Raw genomic sequence first — 18,996 nt, forward strand, 5'->3', positions numbered from 1 at the left:
GTGGAGATTTAAGTACCACTCAATGTACCTGTTTGTCATGGCGACGCCACATGAAAGCAAAGCCTCGCATTCCCCGTTCGTCAGCTACCAAAGAGAGGAACGTCTATACCTCAATAGCTAACCACAACATGCTTTTTTCGGTTTGCCATATTCTTGCTCCAGAAGGCACATCATCATCATCAGGGGCTACCTAGGGCACTCATTAAATTTTGTTCACGTGTAAAGGGCAGCCAATAAGGCACTTTCTCTCATTTTCCCAACCATAGAGGGCACTTTAGCACACTTTTTCAACCATGGGGGCACCAGACGGGCAGAAGGGCACTAGAAGGGCACCAGACGGGCAGAAGAGCACTAGAAGGGCACTATATGGACCAGACGAGCAGAAGGGCACTATCAGGGCACTAGAAAGGCACTGGAAGGGCATTGGAAGGGCACTGGAAGGGCACTAGAAGGGCACTATCAGGGTACTAGAAGGGCACTAGAAGGACCAGACGGGCAGAAGGGCACTATCAGGGTACTAGAAGGGCAGTAGAAGGGCACTAGAAGGACCAGACGGGCAGAAGGGCACTATCAGGGTACTAGAAGGGCAGTAGAAGGGCACTAGAAGGACCAGACGGGCAGAAGGGCACTATCAGGGTACTAAAGGGGGCACTAAAAGGGCACCAGACGGGCAGAAGGGGACTATAAGGGCACTCATTAAGGCACGTCATTGAATTTTCTTGTTCTAGAGGGCACATCATCATCATTTATTGTATGAAGGAGCACCCTAGAGGGCACCTAATCATGTTTTGCACGTGAAAAGGGCAGCCAATAAGGCATTTCCTCTCGTTTTCGACACTCTTGAAGGGCACTTTAGCGCGCTTTTTCGACCATTGAGCCACGAGGGGGGGCGGTCGCCCCCCCCTGCCCCCCCCCTGAGTCCGCCACTGTATCCATGTATATATAATAATAAACAAACGCCTCCGCTCTGCACCTTCCTGCACACCCCTCCAGCCAAAGGACGCAGTGTGGTGACAGCAGGGGTGTCCCACTCAGTCACTGTGGTGAAAGGGTGAACACGCTTTAACAAACCCACCTTGAAGGAACCTTTCTTTTGGTCTGTTGTTCATTTAGTGGGCTTCGTGTTGGGTCCCTGTCTTCTGCTCGCTTGTTGTTTTGGGGTGTGTGTGTGTGTGTGTGTGTGTGTGTGTGTGTGTGTGTGTGTGTGTGTGTGTGTGTGTGTGTGTGTGTGTGTGTGTGTGTGTGTGTGTGTGTGTGTGTGTTAAATAATGTGTGATTCATACATTATATGAAATACTTTTCTTAAGGTGCTATGGTAAGCATTATTTAGTGCCACAACTCTAAGATAGAAATACCGAAGTTGTGATGGATTCAACTTAATAAAGCAGAGAAAATAATTCTGGAAGCTTCCTCCAGGGAAGGGTCTGTGTGTCGCAGCGCATGGACCGAGTCGGGGTCCGGGTACCTTTGGTTACCATGGAGACCAGGGACCAGAGGCTGAGCGCCCTCCAGAGAGAGTGTGGGGGGGGGGACCATCGGGGTCCAGGTCCTGTTGGCTCGTCTCTGGAGAGACGCCAGTAGCTGGGCTGGTTCCTGTCGGCTCGCGTCTAGAACTCTCTCCATGTCCCTCACCGGGCGCACGAGGCTGAGGGGGAATGCACTGGCTGGTGTCCTGATCATTAATGTTGTGTAGACGAAGCCTCTGTTGTGCTTTTTATTCAGCGAACCCCCGACCTTAAAGTGTAAACTGATCCTCTGCTGAACACAAGAGAACGTTCAGAGGATCCACTGAGTTGTTTATCACCGTTATGCTTTATTAACCAGGACAACAGAAAAACAGTCCCTTACATGAACACAATAAACACAAGGACTCAAACGTTAGAACAGTCCCTTACATGAACACAATAAACACAAGAACTCAATCAATAGAAGAACAGTCCCTTACATGAACACAATAAACACAAGGACTCAATCAATAGAAGAACAGTCCCTTACATGAACACAATAAACACAAGGACTCAAACAATAGAAGAACAGTCCCTTACATGAACACAATAAACACAAGGACTCAATCAATAGAAGAACAGTCCCTTACATGAACACAATAAACACAAGGACTCAAACAATAGAAGAACAGTCCCTTACATGAACACAATAAACACAAGGACTCAATCAATAGAAGAACAGTCCCTTACATGAACACAATAAACACAAGGTCTCAAACAATAGAAGAACAGTCCCTTACATGAACACAATAAACACAAGGACTCAATCAATAGAAGAACAGTCCCTTACATGAACACAATAAACACAAGGACTCAATCAATAGAAGAACAGTCCCTTACATGAACACAATAAACACAAGGACTCAATCAATAGAAGAACAGGGCCCCGTTTCCCGAAAGCATCTTTAGCCTAAGTGGATCGCAGAGTGGGTCGTAGGAGCATCGTACAGTTTTCACACCATTTCCCGAAAGCATCTTTGGTAACGAACGTCTTGAAAACGCTCGTAGCTAACGAGTGCTCCAGGGTACTCGTAGGACGCTAAGAGCCTCGTTAGCCTACTATACTGTTTTATTATAACACATTGGTAATGGTGTATCACGTGCGTCTGAGCCTAATCTAGGCCATTATGTTCTTAGTTTGAGAGAGACAGTCCAGGAAATGTTTGAGCAGGCAGGGCACTTAAAATGTGTGAGAGAAAGTGGGGGGGATTTGTGCAGACTGACATAGGCTACTCATAAAACGTAGCCTAAAATAATATAAAAAAAAAATAAAAAAAAATATATATAAAATTATTAATTATAAAAATAGTAAAAAAAAATGCAAAGGAGCAGGCAAAAGGCTGGGATATGGTGGGGATTGGTCACGTTGACAGGAATGTTTGGTGACATGTGGGAGGGTGGAGGGGGTTAAAAAAAATTCTCAATCACTCTTCGACGTGCATGAAAACCAGCCGCGTAGTTATGAGGGAGGCCGGGATGTGTTTTAATAAAACGCATCAATACTAGGAATGTCCGCTGGTGACGCCACTGAGGCAATAGTAGGCTAACGATGCTCTTAGCGTCCTACGAGTACCCCTGGAGTCCTCGTTAGCTACGAGCGTTTTCACGACGGTCGGTACCAACGATGCTTTCGGGAATCGGTCTGAAAACAGTACGATGCTTGTGCGACACACTTCACGGTCCATCCTTCACTTCATGATGTTCATATATACGGGTATGTGTTCATTTATACGCTTGTGTGTTTGATATAAGTGCATGTGTTCATATATGCGTGCATGTATCCCCAGACACAGACACAGAGAGAGACAGACAGACAGACGGACTATAACTGACACAGAGACACTGAGGAGCCGACCCCCGAGAACACAAACCCCGGGAGGAGGTCCTCCTGGGTGAAGGAGGAGCAGAAGGTGTGGATGTGTGTCAGTGTGTCTGAGGACCCTCCTCCACCTGGGGACACTCTGTAGAAGGACAGAGAGCCAGCAGGCCGGTCCAGATACACTCCTACTCTGGTGGAGCCAGCGGGGGGGAGAGGGAGGGCTGTCTGTCTACCGTCGTACATGGCAGAGTAACTATCATCACGACACTCAAGACTCCAGGACTTGTTGTTCAATCCAAGCCCCCTGTCACGACCCTCTCCTCTCCTTGTGATTCCTCTGTATGTCACTCCTATATAAACAGCTCCATTCCTCTCCTCCCTCTCTACCTCCCAGTAACAGTGGCCAGTCAGAGCCTCTCTACACAACACCTGGTCCCAGTAGTCAAATCTCTCTGGGTGATCCAGATGCGACTGGTCCTCTCTAACCATCGTCACCTTCCTGTTGTCCTCAGACAGAGAGAGTCGTCTGTGGGCCGTGTTGGGGTCCAGTGTGAGTTCACAGGCATCTGAGGGAGAACAAGACAAGATGAGCTGCTGAACCATTCATCATCATCATCATCATCATCTTCATCACTAGTACTGTTCTCTTGCATTCTTCTTCTTCTTCTTCCTGTTTCACGTTCATCTACTCTACAAGCATTAACATAGAAAGACTAAATCATATCAGAGCTACTATAGTGGACTAGTGTGCTATATCTTTAGAAATAGTCGTGAACATTGTTTATAAGATAAGTTAAACCTAAATGCAAATCCCATGTGTGTTTGAGTGGCTTTCCCATTCAAACATTGAAGCCTAGAAAGATGTATACACTGAATCCCGTAATATTTACACGACATACACATATTATACATCAAAACGTTCAGCATGATGAGGTCATTGCTCCTATGGAATATTTAAGCCATAGTCAACATACTTTTCAAGATATTAGACTTTGAAAGGTTCCGATGCACATCCATTGTAATCCACCTGTGTAAACAACAGACTGAACCAGCTGAGCTCACATACAGGCTGGAAACTAACTGTTGATACCATAGAACTGGTTCATACATACTATACATAGACATGTACACATACGTACACACACCTATAAGAAACATACTAGACATACATGAACACAGGGAAACATAGATACACAAACGTATACACAAGTCCACATGTGAATGACGGACGTCACCTCCTGCTGTGTGGATGGACTTTCCATCTCAATAGTGAGTGTGTGTTGTGATGAATCAAACAGACACTTACATCTCTGTGGAATTGGTTTCAGCCTCTGCACTCCACCGTACTCCACACTGGGGGGGGAAACAAAGTGAGAGCAGCATGTTGAAACATTCACCTTCATCATCTGCCGTCTCATCACGTTCTACACAACATGAGTGACTGCTGCCTCTTCAAACCACTTCATCTAGCAGCAGCTTGAATCCTTGAAGGAGACTTTGTCCCTGAGTGGTGAGCTGTCCTCTCCATACCTGAGAGTGTCCAGTCTCCAGCGTGGATCCTCCAGTCCAGCAGAGAGCAGCGCAGCTCCAGAGTCTCCTGGGTGATTGTAGCTCAGGTCCAGCTCTCTCAGATGGGAGGGGTTGGAGCTCAGAGCTGAGGCCAGAGAAGCACAGCCTTCCTGTGTGACCAGGCAGCCAGACAAGCTACACACACGCGCACACACACACACACACACACACACGCACACGCACACGCACACGCACACGCACGCACGCACGCACGCACGCACGCACGCACGCACGCACGCGCGCGCACACACACACACACACACACACACACACACACACACACACACACACACACACACACACACACACACACACACACACACACACACACACAAGAATTATAAAGTTTCTGGAGGTAAATCTGTGGAATGTCCTCTGATGTGGAACTTGTAGTGTAACTGTTTAGTAAAACTGACCTGAGAGTTTCCAGTGTACAGTGTGGACTCCCCAGTCCAGCAGAGAGCAGCTTCACTCCTGAATCCTGCAGATCATTGGTACTCAGGTCCAGTTCTCTCAGATTAGAGGAGTTGGAGCTGAGAACTGAGGCCAGAGCTTCACAGCATCTCTCTGACAGATGACAGCCATTCAGCCTGCACACACACAATAAACACCTGGGTTTAAATAACTTACCTCTATTATAGCATAATAAAGACATAATAAAGGACTTGTATTGCGTTGAAATCTTTAATCAGAGATGTTTTATTAATTTAACTAATGTATACTAGCAGTCCTGCAATTTCGTGTTTTTAGGGGCAAAGCGACTAAACACAAGGATTTTGCAATCTTTGAAAATGGTTTTGAATATTCATAGTTTATTGTAGGATTATGTATATTATGTATTGTATTGTAGTACATCCACGCGGCTGTACTGTAAGGCTCTTTATGAACGTATCCTATTGGTTAAAACCAAACAGCGTCCATGTAACCAAACTTACTGGACAAAGTTAAAACGTTTTAAAATAATGGGTTACCTTTAATTAACGATGATCGTATATTTATGAATCTATCCGTATCAATAATTACTAATTTATAGATAAAGCTATTTATTTGAATACAGCTGTATTTAACTATTAATAAACTATTATAAATTCTTGGCTTTCCTTATTTATTTTTTCATAATTAATAGAGCTTTTGAGTTAGTCTCTTCACCCTGGTTACACAATATAACGTGTGTAGCTATCAGGTATATTCAACTATCAGGTATAGTGTGTTGTGTGTATTGTAATAAATGTTATGAGTGAACCTACAGAGATCTTTTGGAGGCTTTGACCACTGGCAGCAGCCCCAGAAGACCCTCCTCTGAATCAGAGTATTTCTTCAGGTCAAACACGTCCAGCTCCACTTCTGATGTCAGTAGGATGAAGACCAGAGCTGACCACTGAGCAGGGGAGAGAGATCCTGTGGAGAGACTTCCTGATGTCAGGGACTGTTGGATCTCCTCCACTAGAGAACGGTCGTTCAGTTCATTCAGACAGTGGAACAGATTGATGCTTCTCTCTGGAGAGAGCTCGCCACCTATCTTCTCCTTGATGTAAGACACTGTTTTCTCATTGGTCTGTGAGCCTCTTCCTGTTTGCTTGTTGGTCTGTGGGCTACTTCTTGTCTGTCCCAGCAGACCTCGTAGGACATTCTGATTGCTCTCCAGAGAGAGGCCCAGGAGGAAGCGGAGGAACAAGTCCAGGTGTCCGTTCTCACTCTGTAAGGCCTTGTCCACAGCACTCTGGTAGAGGAGGAGGAGTTTATCATCACCGGAGGTTGGTTGTTCTTCTGAGAGCAGATTGACACCATCGTTGATTAAGGACATAAAGACATGAAGGGCAGCCAGAAACTCCTGGACGCTCAGATGGACAAAGCAGAACACCTTGTCCTGGTAGAGCCCACACTCCTCTTTAAAGATCTGGGTGCACAGTCCTGAGTACACTGAGGCTTCGTGGAAAAAAAATTTATACTCTGCCAGGTCTTCCTCATAGAAGATCAGGTTGCCACTCTCCAGCTTGTTAAAAGCCAGTTTTCCCAGTAAAACAATGATGTGCCTGCTCTGTGAACTCCAGTGTGGATCTGTTTCAGCTATCCAACGATACTTCCTGTCCCCCTGTATTGACTGAACCCTCAGGAAGTGGCTGTACATCTGAGTCACAGTCTTGGGCATCTCTTCTCCTCTCTTGGAATTTTTTAAGATGTCCTCCAGAACTGTAGCAGTGATCCAACAGAAGACTGGGATGTGACACATGATGTGGAGACTTCGTGATTTCTTGACATGGGATATGATTGTGTTGGCCAGCGTCTCCTCTCTGAATCTCTTCCTGAAGTACTCCTCCTTCTGTTGGTCGGTGAACCCCCTCACCTCTGTCACCATGTCAACACACTCATCAGGGATCTGATCTGCTGCCGCAGGGCGGGTGGTTATCCAGATGCGAGCGGAGGGAAGCAGGTCGCCCCTGATGAGGTTTGTCAGCAGCACGTCCACCGAGGTCGGCTTTGTGACATCAGTCCAGGTCTGGTTGTTCTGGAAGTCCAGAGGAGGTTGACACTCATCCAGACCATCCAAGATGAAGAGAACTTTGAACCGTTCATATCTGCAGATTCCTGCTTCTTTGGTCTCAATAAAGTAGTGATGAAGAAGTTCCACCAAGCTAAACTCTTTCCCTTTCAGTAAATTCAGCTCTCTGAAAGTGAGGAGAAATGTGAAGTGTATGTCCTGGTTGGTTTTGCCGTCAGCCCAGTCCAGAGTGAACTTGTGTGTTAAGACGGTTTTACCAATGCCGGCCACTCCAGTTGTCATTACTGTCCTGATTGGTTTATCTTTTCCAGGCAAGGGTTTAAAGATGTCCTCACATCTGATTGGTGTTTCTTCCTTGGCTGGTTTCCTGGAAGCTTTTTCAATCAGTCTGACCTCATGTTCCTGGTTGACCTCTCCACTGCCTCTCTCTGTGATGAAGAGCTCTGTGTAGAAGTCGTTCAGAGGTACTGAACGTCCTGCTTTAGCGATTCCCTCAACGCACCTGAACTTCTTCAAACGAGACTTGATTTTATGTTGGCACTCGACAGCAGCAGATCCTAATGAGAAAACAACAGAAGACATCAGTTAGTGGAAGGGGACATCAGTTGAACCAGGTCAATAAATGATCAACTTCATGATATTTAGTGGCTTCATAACTTGTGGTCGGCGAGGCTGGTCGTGACAAAGACTGCATGTTACCGATTACAAATTGTCAGGACTATTTCATTTTTCAACAGCAATATCATTGGTCTAATGATAGCAATAATGATGGTGAATCAGTGGTAAGTGACATGCTGATATATAGTGTTGCACTCACTCTCTGCAGTCTCTCCCACTGAGTTTTTCTGCTGTTAATCTGCAGTTTATGTTTAATATTATTATTATTATTATTATTATTATTATTATTATTAATAATAATAAATTTTATTTCAAGGCGCCTTTCATGACACCCATGGTTGCCTTACTATTCATAAAACAATTTAGAGTCAAAAACAGAAAGAACTGCATCGCCAACAGCATGATCAAAACAAGACATAAGACCCAAGTAGGAGGGGGTAAGAACAGCAGTGAGGAGACCCAGGTAGGAGGGGGTAAGAACAGTGAGGAGACCCAGGTAGGAGGGGGTAAGAACAGCAGTGAGGAGACCCAGGTAGGAGGGGGTAAGAACAGTGAGGAGACCCAGGTAGGAGGGGGTAAGAACAGTGAGGAGACCCAGGTAGGAGGGGGTAAGAACAGTGAGGAGACCCAGGTAGAAGGGGGTAAGAACAGTGAGGAGACCCAGGTAGGAGGGGGTAAGAACAGTGATGAGACCCAGGTAGGAGGGGGTAAGTACAGTGAGGAGACCCAGGTAGGAGGGGGTAAGAACAGTGAGGAGACCCAGGTAGGAGGGGGTAAGAACAGTGAGGAGACCCAGGTAGGAGGGGGTAAGAACAGTGAGGAGACCCAGGTAGGAGGGGGTAAGAACAGTGAGGAGACCAGTGGGAACACCTGTGTTTTGAGGAGATTTGAATGTTGTCAGGGTGTCTCTTTCAGTTCAGCTCAGGGCCCGGTTTCCCGATAACGTTGTCTGTTGGCGTGCTACGAGGACTCCTACATTTAGACTTATCAGAGTTGTTTACCTCTATAGGCATGGTTCCCGAACGGTCTCTTAGGAGTCTTCTTAGGGAACACTCCTTACGTCGTTCGTAAACGGAGCTGTCCAGAAAGAACGTGCTGAAATCGATTGCTCAGAGATCGAGGTTCCATTTCATGCGCAGGTGCATGACAGCGTTCGAAAGAATATTGTCTTTGCGAATAAAACATTGCTCGAAATCCTTCTAGTAGGCCTAAACATTTATTAAACCATGGGCGAACATAGCATAGCCTACACTGACATACATTTTGAAAAGTTTATTTAGGTGGTTAAAAACACCTAAATAACGCCTAAATAAATAAATGACCAATGCCAGTGGTCACACAGGAAGCCTGTGCTTCTCTGGCCTCAGCTCTGAGCTCCAACCCCTCCCATCTGAGAGAGCTGGACCTGAGCTACAATCACCCAGGAGACTCTGGAGCTGCGCTGCTCTCTGATGGACTTCTAAATTAAGGAAATTATATTGGAAGCAGGTTATTATACTGGTTTATTCGTTTCCCAGTATAATAACGCCTAAATATAACCTACATATTTGGATCAAACCATTTGACCCCAAAGAAGAAAGATTGTCTTCACGTTGAAGTTTGAAATGTATAAGTCTCACATTATGTTACATATTTCTTCTCTGTTTTCAAGATAAAAGTCTCTTACCGCTCAATAGTTTGTCGGCCAGTCCCTGCTGGTTCATCTCCATCAGGCAGAGCTTTGTGATTTCCACCACTCCCTTTATGGCGCGCCACCACTGCTTCTCCTTCTTACCATCCACCCCCTCCTCCTCCACTCTCTGACCCTCTGAGCATTGTGGGTAATCTGGGAAGAGAACCCTCCAGAGCTTCTTCAGCTCCTTGTCTAGGAAAGCGTGTGCGTTCTCCTCAGCCCTCTGGAACAGAACAAACATCAAGGAGAACTTTACTCTGAGCTCACTGAGAGCATCAGAAGCATCTGTCCTGGATTCAAAGAGGGAAGCCTGGAAACTATGAGGTCCACAAGAGATGCTTTCTGATGTTCATGTAGAGCTGAAGTCAGATGTCTTGGTGGACATTTACACACCTTGATCAGCTCTGTTTGATGCTGCTGTACGGCCTGAGCACTGGTAACCTTTGACCTCTCCTGGTGTCTGTAGAGAGAACACACACTCTTCATGGAGACACAGCTGGGTCCAGGGGATTCTGCTCCCTCCAGCCTCCTTCTGAAAAACAAGAACCGTCTGGAAGTTAGGATTCGTGGATATCGTTTCATTTGATAATTTGTTGCAGGGCTAGTCAACTACTTTCTCATAACTTTTCATTTCAATAATCTTTCTCAGATTATTGAAATAGAAATAAAAGGGGGGGCAGAAAAATGTTAAGTTATTATGGCATTTAAGCACATACATGTTAACATAAAAACACACTAAGGGCACACTCACACTTGGCCATCCGTACCATGCCCAAGTCCGTTTCACACCTGTACCGTGCTGAAGTCTAGATCGTTTGGCTAGTGTGAGCAAGCCAACCGTACTCAAGTATAGTTCGATATAGTTTTTTGTTTTTCTTTTTTTATGAAGAAACCCGCATGCAAGAATAAGTTGACGCCTGAGTATCTAGGCTACATACACGATTAACTAAGTGCAAAAACGCCAACATATTCTTTATTTTGCTGACCACCTGTTTTTTCTCCCAACAAAAGCCTCGTAAGGACAGTTCCTCTGCGTCTCTCTCGTAGATCTCACCATCTTTCAACGTCTTTGTTTAATACGACTGCATCACCTCTCACATGATCAGCAGCAGTTAGAACTGCTCATGATGATATCGCTGCGTTGTCTCTGTGGAGACAGCGCAGCAACACCACTACCCAACACCCCCCCCCTGAACCGCAGAGCCGTCGCATTTACAACAGAATGAAACCCAATAAACAGCCAATGTGTGCAGGGCCCGCGAGGGTAAATTGGGGTTCTAGCTCAAGCAGGCAATTTACCTCGGGCAGTGCGAACTTGCCGACCGTGCCACGAAAAAGGTGTGCATGAAACGACATATTTGGCAGCGTAAAAACACTCAGTGAGAGAGGGCTGGGTTCTAAATCAACACCCGCCAACCCGCCAAATGTGGGTTAAAAATCATTTTGGCGGGTGTTAATAAAAATGTACCAGCCAGTTTGGCCGGTGATGCATGAGGCAATCATGTCAGTCAGAGCAGCTCTACTGTTCTCGCTCCCGGGGCAGTACTGACTTCATATCCCATGAACACTAGGGGTGGGAAAGATAATCGATTCTTCGATGCATCGCGATTCTCGCTAGAACGATTCTGTCTCGATGCAGATAAATTAATAATCTGAATTAAAAAAAAATGATTCTGTTCGCCAGAGAGGGATAATTTTTGTAATTTTAAAGTCATTGAATTTCTCTTCAGTGTATATTGGCCAATCTGATTAGTCTTGACACGATTGCGATTCAGCCAAGGTACCCGGAGAATGATGTTTGAGAAAAGTATCATACTGATGTACCTTAACAGTAGCATTTTTAAGCGAGTGCTTGAAAACTCTATAGAAAGGTCTGATATTGTGAGAAGGTTTTATTTTATCAGCAATCAGAGTGAATGCCATTTGTTAAAGGCACAATCAAAATATGATGCTATCTTTTATACTTTATAACTTGTTTGCATGTGCATAATGCTGTCTGACCCTGCTACAGGAACCTTTGAGAAGACCTTGGCTACTGTGAAAAGAATGCTCCGCCATCGCTGTCCTGTCGTCCTTGATTGCTAATAACCTAGAAAGAATAACTAGGACTACGCGCCGAAAGTGAGCCCGCCATAGCAACAACAGGCTAATCTAACACAGGCGCACACTTTACATTAGCTCATTATCTAGTTAACTAAACATCACGTTTTTAGAATGCTAGACGTCTTCATACATTACATACTGCATTATGAACTTACAACCATTGCTTTCATGAGCGTGAGAAGGGAAGAGAACATTCACCAAACTTTGCAACAAGTATAAACATCACGTAACCTACTTTAACACTTCAAAATAAAAGTCTGGTTCTCATCATGTAAATATTACTACATTCATTAAATCATTTAAGTGCATTTAAGTTTGAACATGAATACTATTCTGAGGGCAGAACAATGTCTTTGATGCTCTCCTCACCATCCCTGCAACTACGGCTGGTTGAGAAAGAGGGTTCAGTGTGATGAGTCAGGTAAAGAGGGACTGGCGCTCACGCCTGAAAGGTGAGACCCTCTCTGACCTCCTGGAAACCCAGTTGTGCTCACCTGATATCAAAAACTGAGAGTTTGTGCACAAACATGGAACAAAAGGAATTGTGAGGATGGCTCACATTCAGATGAACAAATGAGTTCTGAGAGTGCTGAAGAAATGTGATGCGGTAGAGCTCTGAACTCATCAAAAGGAAAAATTAAAGATTTTGTTGTTGTATGCATGTACTGTATGTGTATGTATTGTACTTGGATTGTGTTAATAAAATCCAAAATGTAAAAGTAATTCATTCAGCGGCACTCATCCGTATTATTTTCACTGGAATTTTTTTTAGTTAACAGCCAAATTGGCTGGTAATAAAAAAGTTAATTTAGAACCTTACAGCCTGTATCTGAGTAGAACGGCTCCGAATAAGCAATAAAGTGTCAACTGTGTTCTCTGTGTGGTTCTACTAAGCAGCGGACGCTTGGTGGTGACGTATTATGACTTGAGGTATTACAAGAGGCAACCGCACTCAGGCCCGGTTCAGATTGCCTGGTGTGAGCACTAGAGGTGTAACGATACATGTATTCGTATTGAACCGAAATCGGTACGGACGTCACAGTTCGGTGCATGGATTTACACATAGAATACACAGTATGAAATTAAATAAAACTGGCGTGCAAATTAATTAATGTAATGCCGAACTAATGTTAGATCCGCGACCTTCAGGGACAACTGAGACGTCTGAAAGGGTCCCGGCAAGTTCGAGCTACACAAGAAGTCCGTTGATTGGTCGAGAGAATCACACTTCCGTGAGACAGGGGGATAATAAACAAACACATTATCCGCGAGGTATTTCTGGACAACGGCGAAAGCTTTGTTTATTGAAGAAGATGTCACACAAAAGTTTGGCGTCCTTCTTGGACGTCCTACATGGTTGATCTTTGCTCATTGTGCGCGTTCTAGAGCGGGTCGGCTGTTAACCTGAAGGTTGTTGGTTCGATCCCCGGCTCCTCCTAGCTGAGTGTCGAGGTGTTCCCTGAGCGAGACGCCTCACCCTGACTGTTAGCTCCCGACGAGCTGGCTGTCGCCTTGCATGGCTGACTCCGCCGTCGGTGTGTGAATGTGTGCATGAATGGTGAATGTGAGGCAATGTTGTAAAGCGCTTTGGGTGGCCAATGGCTAGACAAAGCGCTATCTAAATGCAGTCTATTTACATTTACTACCTGAGACGATAAAAAAGAATTGTCATCTGCATTTTTGTTTTTTCTTTCCCCTTCATTGTACCGAACGCGTACCGAACCGTGATGTCTGAACCGAACCGGGACTTCAGTGTACCGTTACACCCCTAGTGATCGGCGGGCCGCCAGTTGAACAGCCATGATGTATTGGCTGAATCCTCACCTTTTCTGAGGAGGTTGGTGATTTCCATCTTTCAACTGGTCAGGAGGAAGATACCTAGACCAGTCACTCCTCATGGAGACACAGCTGGGTCCAGGGGAGTCTGCTCTCTGCTGCTGCTCTGGGCTTCAACACACACACACACACACACACACACACACACACACACACACACACACACACACACACACACACACACACACACACACACACACACACACACACACACACACACACACACACACACACGATAATTCTTATTTCAAGGTGAGGGCATTTGACTTGTTTCCAGCTTTTAAGTCCTTAATTATCTTAATCAATTCAAATATATACTTGCTTAAATAATATAACTTCTTACTGATATGTTTTTACTCTGAGTAACCTAATACTTGAAACTAGAATCACAGAATTATAAATCTGTTGGATCAAAACTGACCAAAGAGTCTTATTTAAGCATGTTATCTTTTCCTTCTCTTTTATTAAGAACAGATAATGACCAAATGGAAGTCACTGTTTTACTGTCAATCCTGACCACAGACAGCAGTCATGCAGACCAAACACAGTAGAGAACAAAGACGGAACCCTGTTCATCTAAGGGGAGCCTTACTGCTCAGGTCAGATGTATTGCTCTTCCTGAGTTCCTGGGGTCTCATTTATAAAACTGTGCGTGGGATCGTTACTAAAAGTGTACGTGCACCCAAAAACCAAATTTGCGTGCGCCAAAAAAAATATTCAGACTTATTAAAGGCACCCAGTGCAACTTTCGAGGCTTAAAAATAAACATTCAATTTCTAGTCTTTTTTACACGTAGTAAGTTTCAATAACTCCATACCATTACATACCGACATTCAAGCAGCAAAGATGAGACGTCGTTGTGTGGTGAGAACTGATAGAAAATCGATAACAACAACAATGCCGCCATTTTCTTTATTTTTTGTAACCTACAATAAATAAAGCAGGCTTCCAGTCAATGGAAAAATGGCTTCTCCCCACCGGCGATTGTTGTTGTTTACGATTTTCTATCAGTTCTCACCACACAGCGACGTCTCATCTTTGCTCCTTGAATGTCGATATGTAATGGTAGGGAGTTATTGAAACTTACTACGTGTAAAAAAGACTAGAAATTGAATGTTTATTTTTCATTGAATGTTTACATAAAGTTGCACTGGGTGCCTTTAAACCCTGCGTACGCACACCTCTAAGCAATCTTTGCTTTATCACAGAGTGCCTACAGGTGTGCGCAGCTGAATCAGCTTCACGTTCCGCCCTGTACACGCCCCTTTTTAACCATAAATGGTCAATGCAAACGACCTCATGAATGCGATCTGCATGTAAAACAGACTCAGATGCAAGTATTATGTCTTGTCGGAAACAATGTCAGAAAGACTGAGAAAAGCAAAAAAGCGAAATTTCGCGGAGGTTGAAGTGGAGACCCTTGTGGGTGAGGTGGAGGCCCGAAAAGTAGTTTTGTTCAGCGGTCACGGGATTGGGAGCACTAACAACAAAAAGCAGAGTGAGTGGCAACATGTTGCTGCAGCAGTGAAATCTGTCAGTAGCACGGAGCGCATTGTCCCAGGATTAAAAAAGAAGTGGTCTGACATAAAGGTACATATTTTTATGTAGGCTACCAATTAATCGTCATGGTCCCTGAAGGCCCTCTCCCTCAGAATCCTGCCATTTGCATGGTCCTCCAGCAGTGCCAGCAGTGCCATGTCGCAGCATTACGCACGGGGCTCACCGCTGTATTTATAGGGTTACGGTAATAAGACCTTGGATAATCAGTTTGCAATCACCCATGTATGTTTTTGAACATAACCCATTTTTAATGCCTGATTTGTCATGAAAAGCATCAAGAGGAACGGACAATAATATAACGATTGTGATGAGGAGTATGTGGCTTGGTTTTCCACATTTGGGATTTCATTGACATTTGATTATGTGTTCATTGACAAATATTATGTTATTGACACATGTTGGCAGATGCTTTATTCCATGCAGTCGCGCCGTCAGTGGAGTGGAGTGGAGTGACGGGATTAAGTATAGAGATTTTTTTCTATTCTAAGGAGATGTTTCTGGAGTTATAACTGAGAAATAACGCAGTTTACTTAAATTATTCTGATTACAGAGATTTAACGCATGATAGGCCTACGGGTTGAAATTTAATTTATGAAGGGCGATGATAAAACATAATCGTTCTTCTCACTCCACAATTCTTCTGTATGACTTCAGTTCACCACCACACCGTCTGTGTCGCCAATTCTCCTTTTCCTCCAAACCATGCCTACGCATGGGTCAGAGTTTGCTTAGGGCTGCGCACATTAACCGTCAAGTTAGTTTTTTTATAGATCACAACCTTGGCGTGGAAAGTCACGCTTACGCCAATTTCAGCCCCGTTTTGTGCGTACGCAACCGTTATAAATGAGACCCCTGTCTGGCTGTTCACGTTGTGTTTCGAACGTGGCCAATACGACGACTGTGGATCTAGAGTGACGTCGGAGTCACATTACGATACGACTGATCAACCTGAGGTCTGCTGCTGTTCTGGGCTTCCTTCAACACACACACAGCTTTTACTCAGACTAATGATGGAGTCATGATGTATCACTGCTGAGCTCTGGGATGGACAACAGTCACAGACAGAGAGATCCTCTTCTTACCTCTTAGCTGTGCTCCGATGGCCATGTTCCACAGACAGAGTGGTCTTAGAGGTATGTCCCCCCTCCTCTCTCTCCTCATCCATAGTAGACTGGAGAAAATACGTTCCGTACGTATACCGTTCATACGGTATAAAGTTATAAAGTATAAATGTAAGGGGGGAAGAAACTGAGGTTAAAGTGTTTATACAAGTTAATCAGGTGAAAGGTTTTCAAAGTGGAGAAAGAAAGGCTACTCGCTGCGACCGACGGTAGGATGGGGAAGTAACTTTGCTGAACCGGTTTGACAGAGAGAGGTGGAAGCCCCAGAAGAACCGCCCCTCTCCGCGCGGGTCACGTGTTTTCTGGGAAATGTTCAGAATGTTTCGCAGCGCGCGCACACACACAATTTGTTTATTGAAGAACTGTGCACAACATGCTGCTCTCCGTGAGAGTCAGGTACAGAGAGGGAGGAGGGTAACACCCCAGGTAGTGGTGTCATCAGTCACACGCGGCTCCACGACATATTTGGCGCAACAGCGCCTCCTCCTGAACAAATACAGTTACATGCATTCATACACTTATCCACTATCAACACACACACACACACACACACACACACACACACACACACACACACACACACACACACACACCCACACACACAGACACACAGTGGCGATCACTCAAGAGTATGATGGTCCTCCTGGGGTATCCTTCTTGTGGGTCCTCAGATGGGGAAAGAGGCCAATTCTGGAGCCACATACTCTATCGCAGTGAGGGCATGGATGTGAGGTGCAAGGGGGAGGGATTGGGGGGACTGTTTGGTGGTGAACCTCTCCTTCCTTTGCTGCTGCTTGAGTTTTGCAGCCCGTCAGAGACTCTCTCTCTCTCTCTCTCTCTCTCTCTCTCTCTCCCCCCGTCTCTCTCTCTCTCTCTCTCTCTCCCCCCCCCCGTCTCTCTCTCTCTCTCTCTCCCTCTCTCTCTCTCTCCCTCTCCCTCTCTCCCCCCCCCGTCTCTCTCTCTCTCTCCCCCTCCTTCTCCCTCTCCCTCTCCCTCTCTCTCTCTCTCTCTCTCTCTCTCTCTCTCTCTCTCTCTCTCTCTCTCTCTGACGTCCCGCGGCCCCCCGGGCGGTGCGGCGGTGGGACCCCCGTTCTCTGATCGGTGCGAGGGCAGGACGGCCGTGGTTCTCCTCGGTGGCCCCAGTCCCCCCCCCTCTCCCGGGGGGACGCAGGCTGAGGGTCTGTCCCCCGTCCCCCCGTCGTTGGGGGACAGAAGCAGTAGTGAGTAGTGGTGTAAAATAACGTCATACATCTTCGTTATAAACCAGCATCAAAAGATGCTCCCCATATTCTTACAGTGTACGTGGGTGAGTAGTAGGGATGAGTCGGTCGCGACCGACTCATCCCTACTACTCACCCACGTACACTCTAAGAATATGGGGAGCTGACGTAACGAACTAATCAAAACTAATCAAAACGAATCAAAACGAACGAATCAAACGAACGAATCGTTATAGTGAACTGAACTGAAAGAACTAGTTCCAGGAAAAGAATAATTTTGCCCATCTCTAGTGAGTAGTGGTGTGAAATAACGTCATTCTGCAGTCGGAGCAGAGTCGGGTATAAGGTACCCTTCTGATAGGGTAGCGGAAATTGGCAGAACACCGGCAGGAGCTCAGCTCCGGGGGGATTGAAGCACTCTGTGGAACGGATCCGGCCCACATAGTGCTTAGATATAATATATATACTTATATTATGCCCATGGGAAAATTACTATGTTGCAGCTAATAGATGAGCCGAGAGTTTATTATTCAACTTCCTTATCCATACTGTAAGGTGGTACTGGACAACAAACCACGTGACACCATCTACTAAGTGTCCATTAGTATTGTCCATTGCTGAATCTTACAGGAGCAAACCACACTAATGGCATATATACAGGGGTGCACTGCACATAACTTCTTTATAGAGTTACTCAGTTGAGTACCAGCCAGGAGATGGTGTTTGGTACGCACCCCAGACATAGCTCCACACGTAACATCGGATCTTATGAAATTTACCCAGTTTCACAGAGGTTTTTTGCGTCACCTTTTTTTTTATCAAACTGCAGCAGCTCGACCACGGAGCGGTCGCGCATGCGGACTTGCGTACCAGTTATGTGCACCCCTGCATATATATATAGAAATGTACTCACCAAAGCACTATCATTGCTGCTGTTGCCGTTGGACATGGCTAAAATATCAAATAAATCAGCTTTGCCATCCCGCGTGAGAGTCAGGTATCCAACGAGTGACGTCGCCCACTCGCTCTCCTTGCCTGACCGCAATCTAGCATCTAGGACCGATTGCTCTTCCTTGGGTCCCCGGATGTTAACACTGAATTTCGTACATTCAATTTTGAGGCTGACATTGGCAGATTGAATTTATGGACGTTGAAAATATCAAAAAAATAAATCAAGGTGAAAATGATTTATTGAAAGAGTTAAATTCAGAGGCAAAAAATGCAGGTACGTTATTTCAATGCATAGATATTCAGCGCTTAGAATTCAATAGGTTTTTATTTTCAAACGATATATTTACTTCCATAAAGGACATTTTATACGCACAATACCATCAGTGGTACACCCGTCGACGCCATCTTGTCTTTAAGACTTGATAAGTCGATTGGCGAACAGAGCTTGCGTGTACAGCCTTACATCCGTTAGAAACTCGCGTCAGCGTCATCACATTCCTTCCCTGACATCATGCATCTATA

At 45.3% G+C, this 18,996-nt stretch overlaps 1 protein-coding gene across 2 annotated transcripts; it reads right to left on the reverse strand.

Moving 5' to 3' along the window:
• Positions 1 to 1,678: 1,678 nt before the first annotated feature.
• LOC130380703 (NLR family CARD domain-containing protein 3-like) lies at positions 1,679 to 18,565 on the reverse strand. 2 transcript variants are annotated; one of them, XM_056587996.1, is made up of 10 exons: positions 18,437 to 18,565; positions 16,265 to 16,353; positions 13,611 to 13,733; positions 10,077 to 10,215; positions 9,678 to 9,906; positions 6,141 to 7,950; positions 5,310 to 5,483; positions 4,855 to 5,028; positions 4,631 to 4,677; positions 1,679 to 3,890 (listed from the first exon to the last, which is right to left on the reverse strand). In XM_056587996.1, exons 1-10 carry the CDS (start codon positions 18,470 to 18,472, stop codon positions 3,328 to 3,330), a joined length of 3,384 nt encoding a protein of 1,127 aa, XP_056443971.1. In that variant the 5' UTR covers positions 18,473 to 18,565; the 3' UTR covers positions 1,679 to 3,327. The 2 variants fall into 2 exon arrangements, with proteins under 2 accessions (XP_056443971.1, XP_056443972.1); XM_056587997.1 differs by lacking the exon at positions 18,437 to 18,565 and having other exon boundaries at positions 13,611 to 13,728; positions 16,265 to 16,676.
• Between the last annotated feature and the right edge of the window lie 431 nt (positions 18,566 to 18,996).

This window comes from Gadus chalcogrammus, chromosome 4 (assembly GCF_026213295.1).
Source record: "Gadus chalcogrammus isolate NIFS_2021 chromosome 4, NIFS_Gcha_1.0, whole genome shotgun sequence".
NCBI classification, from domain to species: Eukaryota; Metazoa; Chordata; class Actinopteri; order Gadiformes; family Gadidae; genus Gadus; species Gadus chalcogrammus.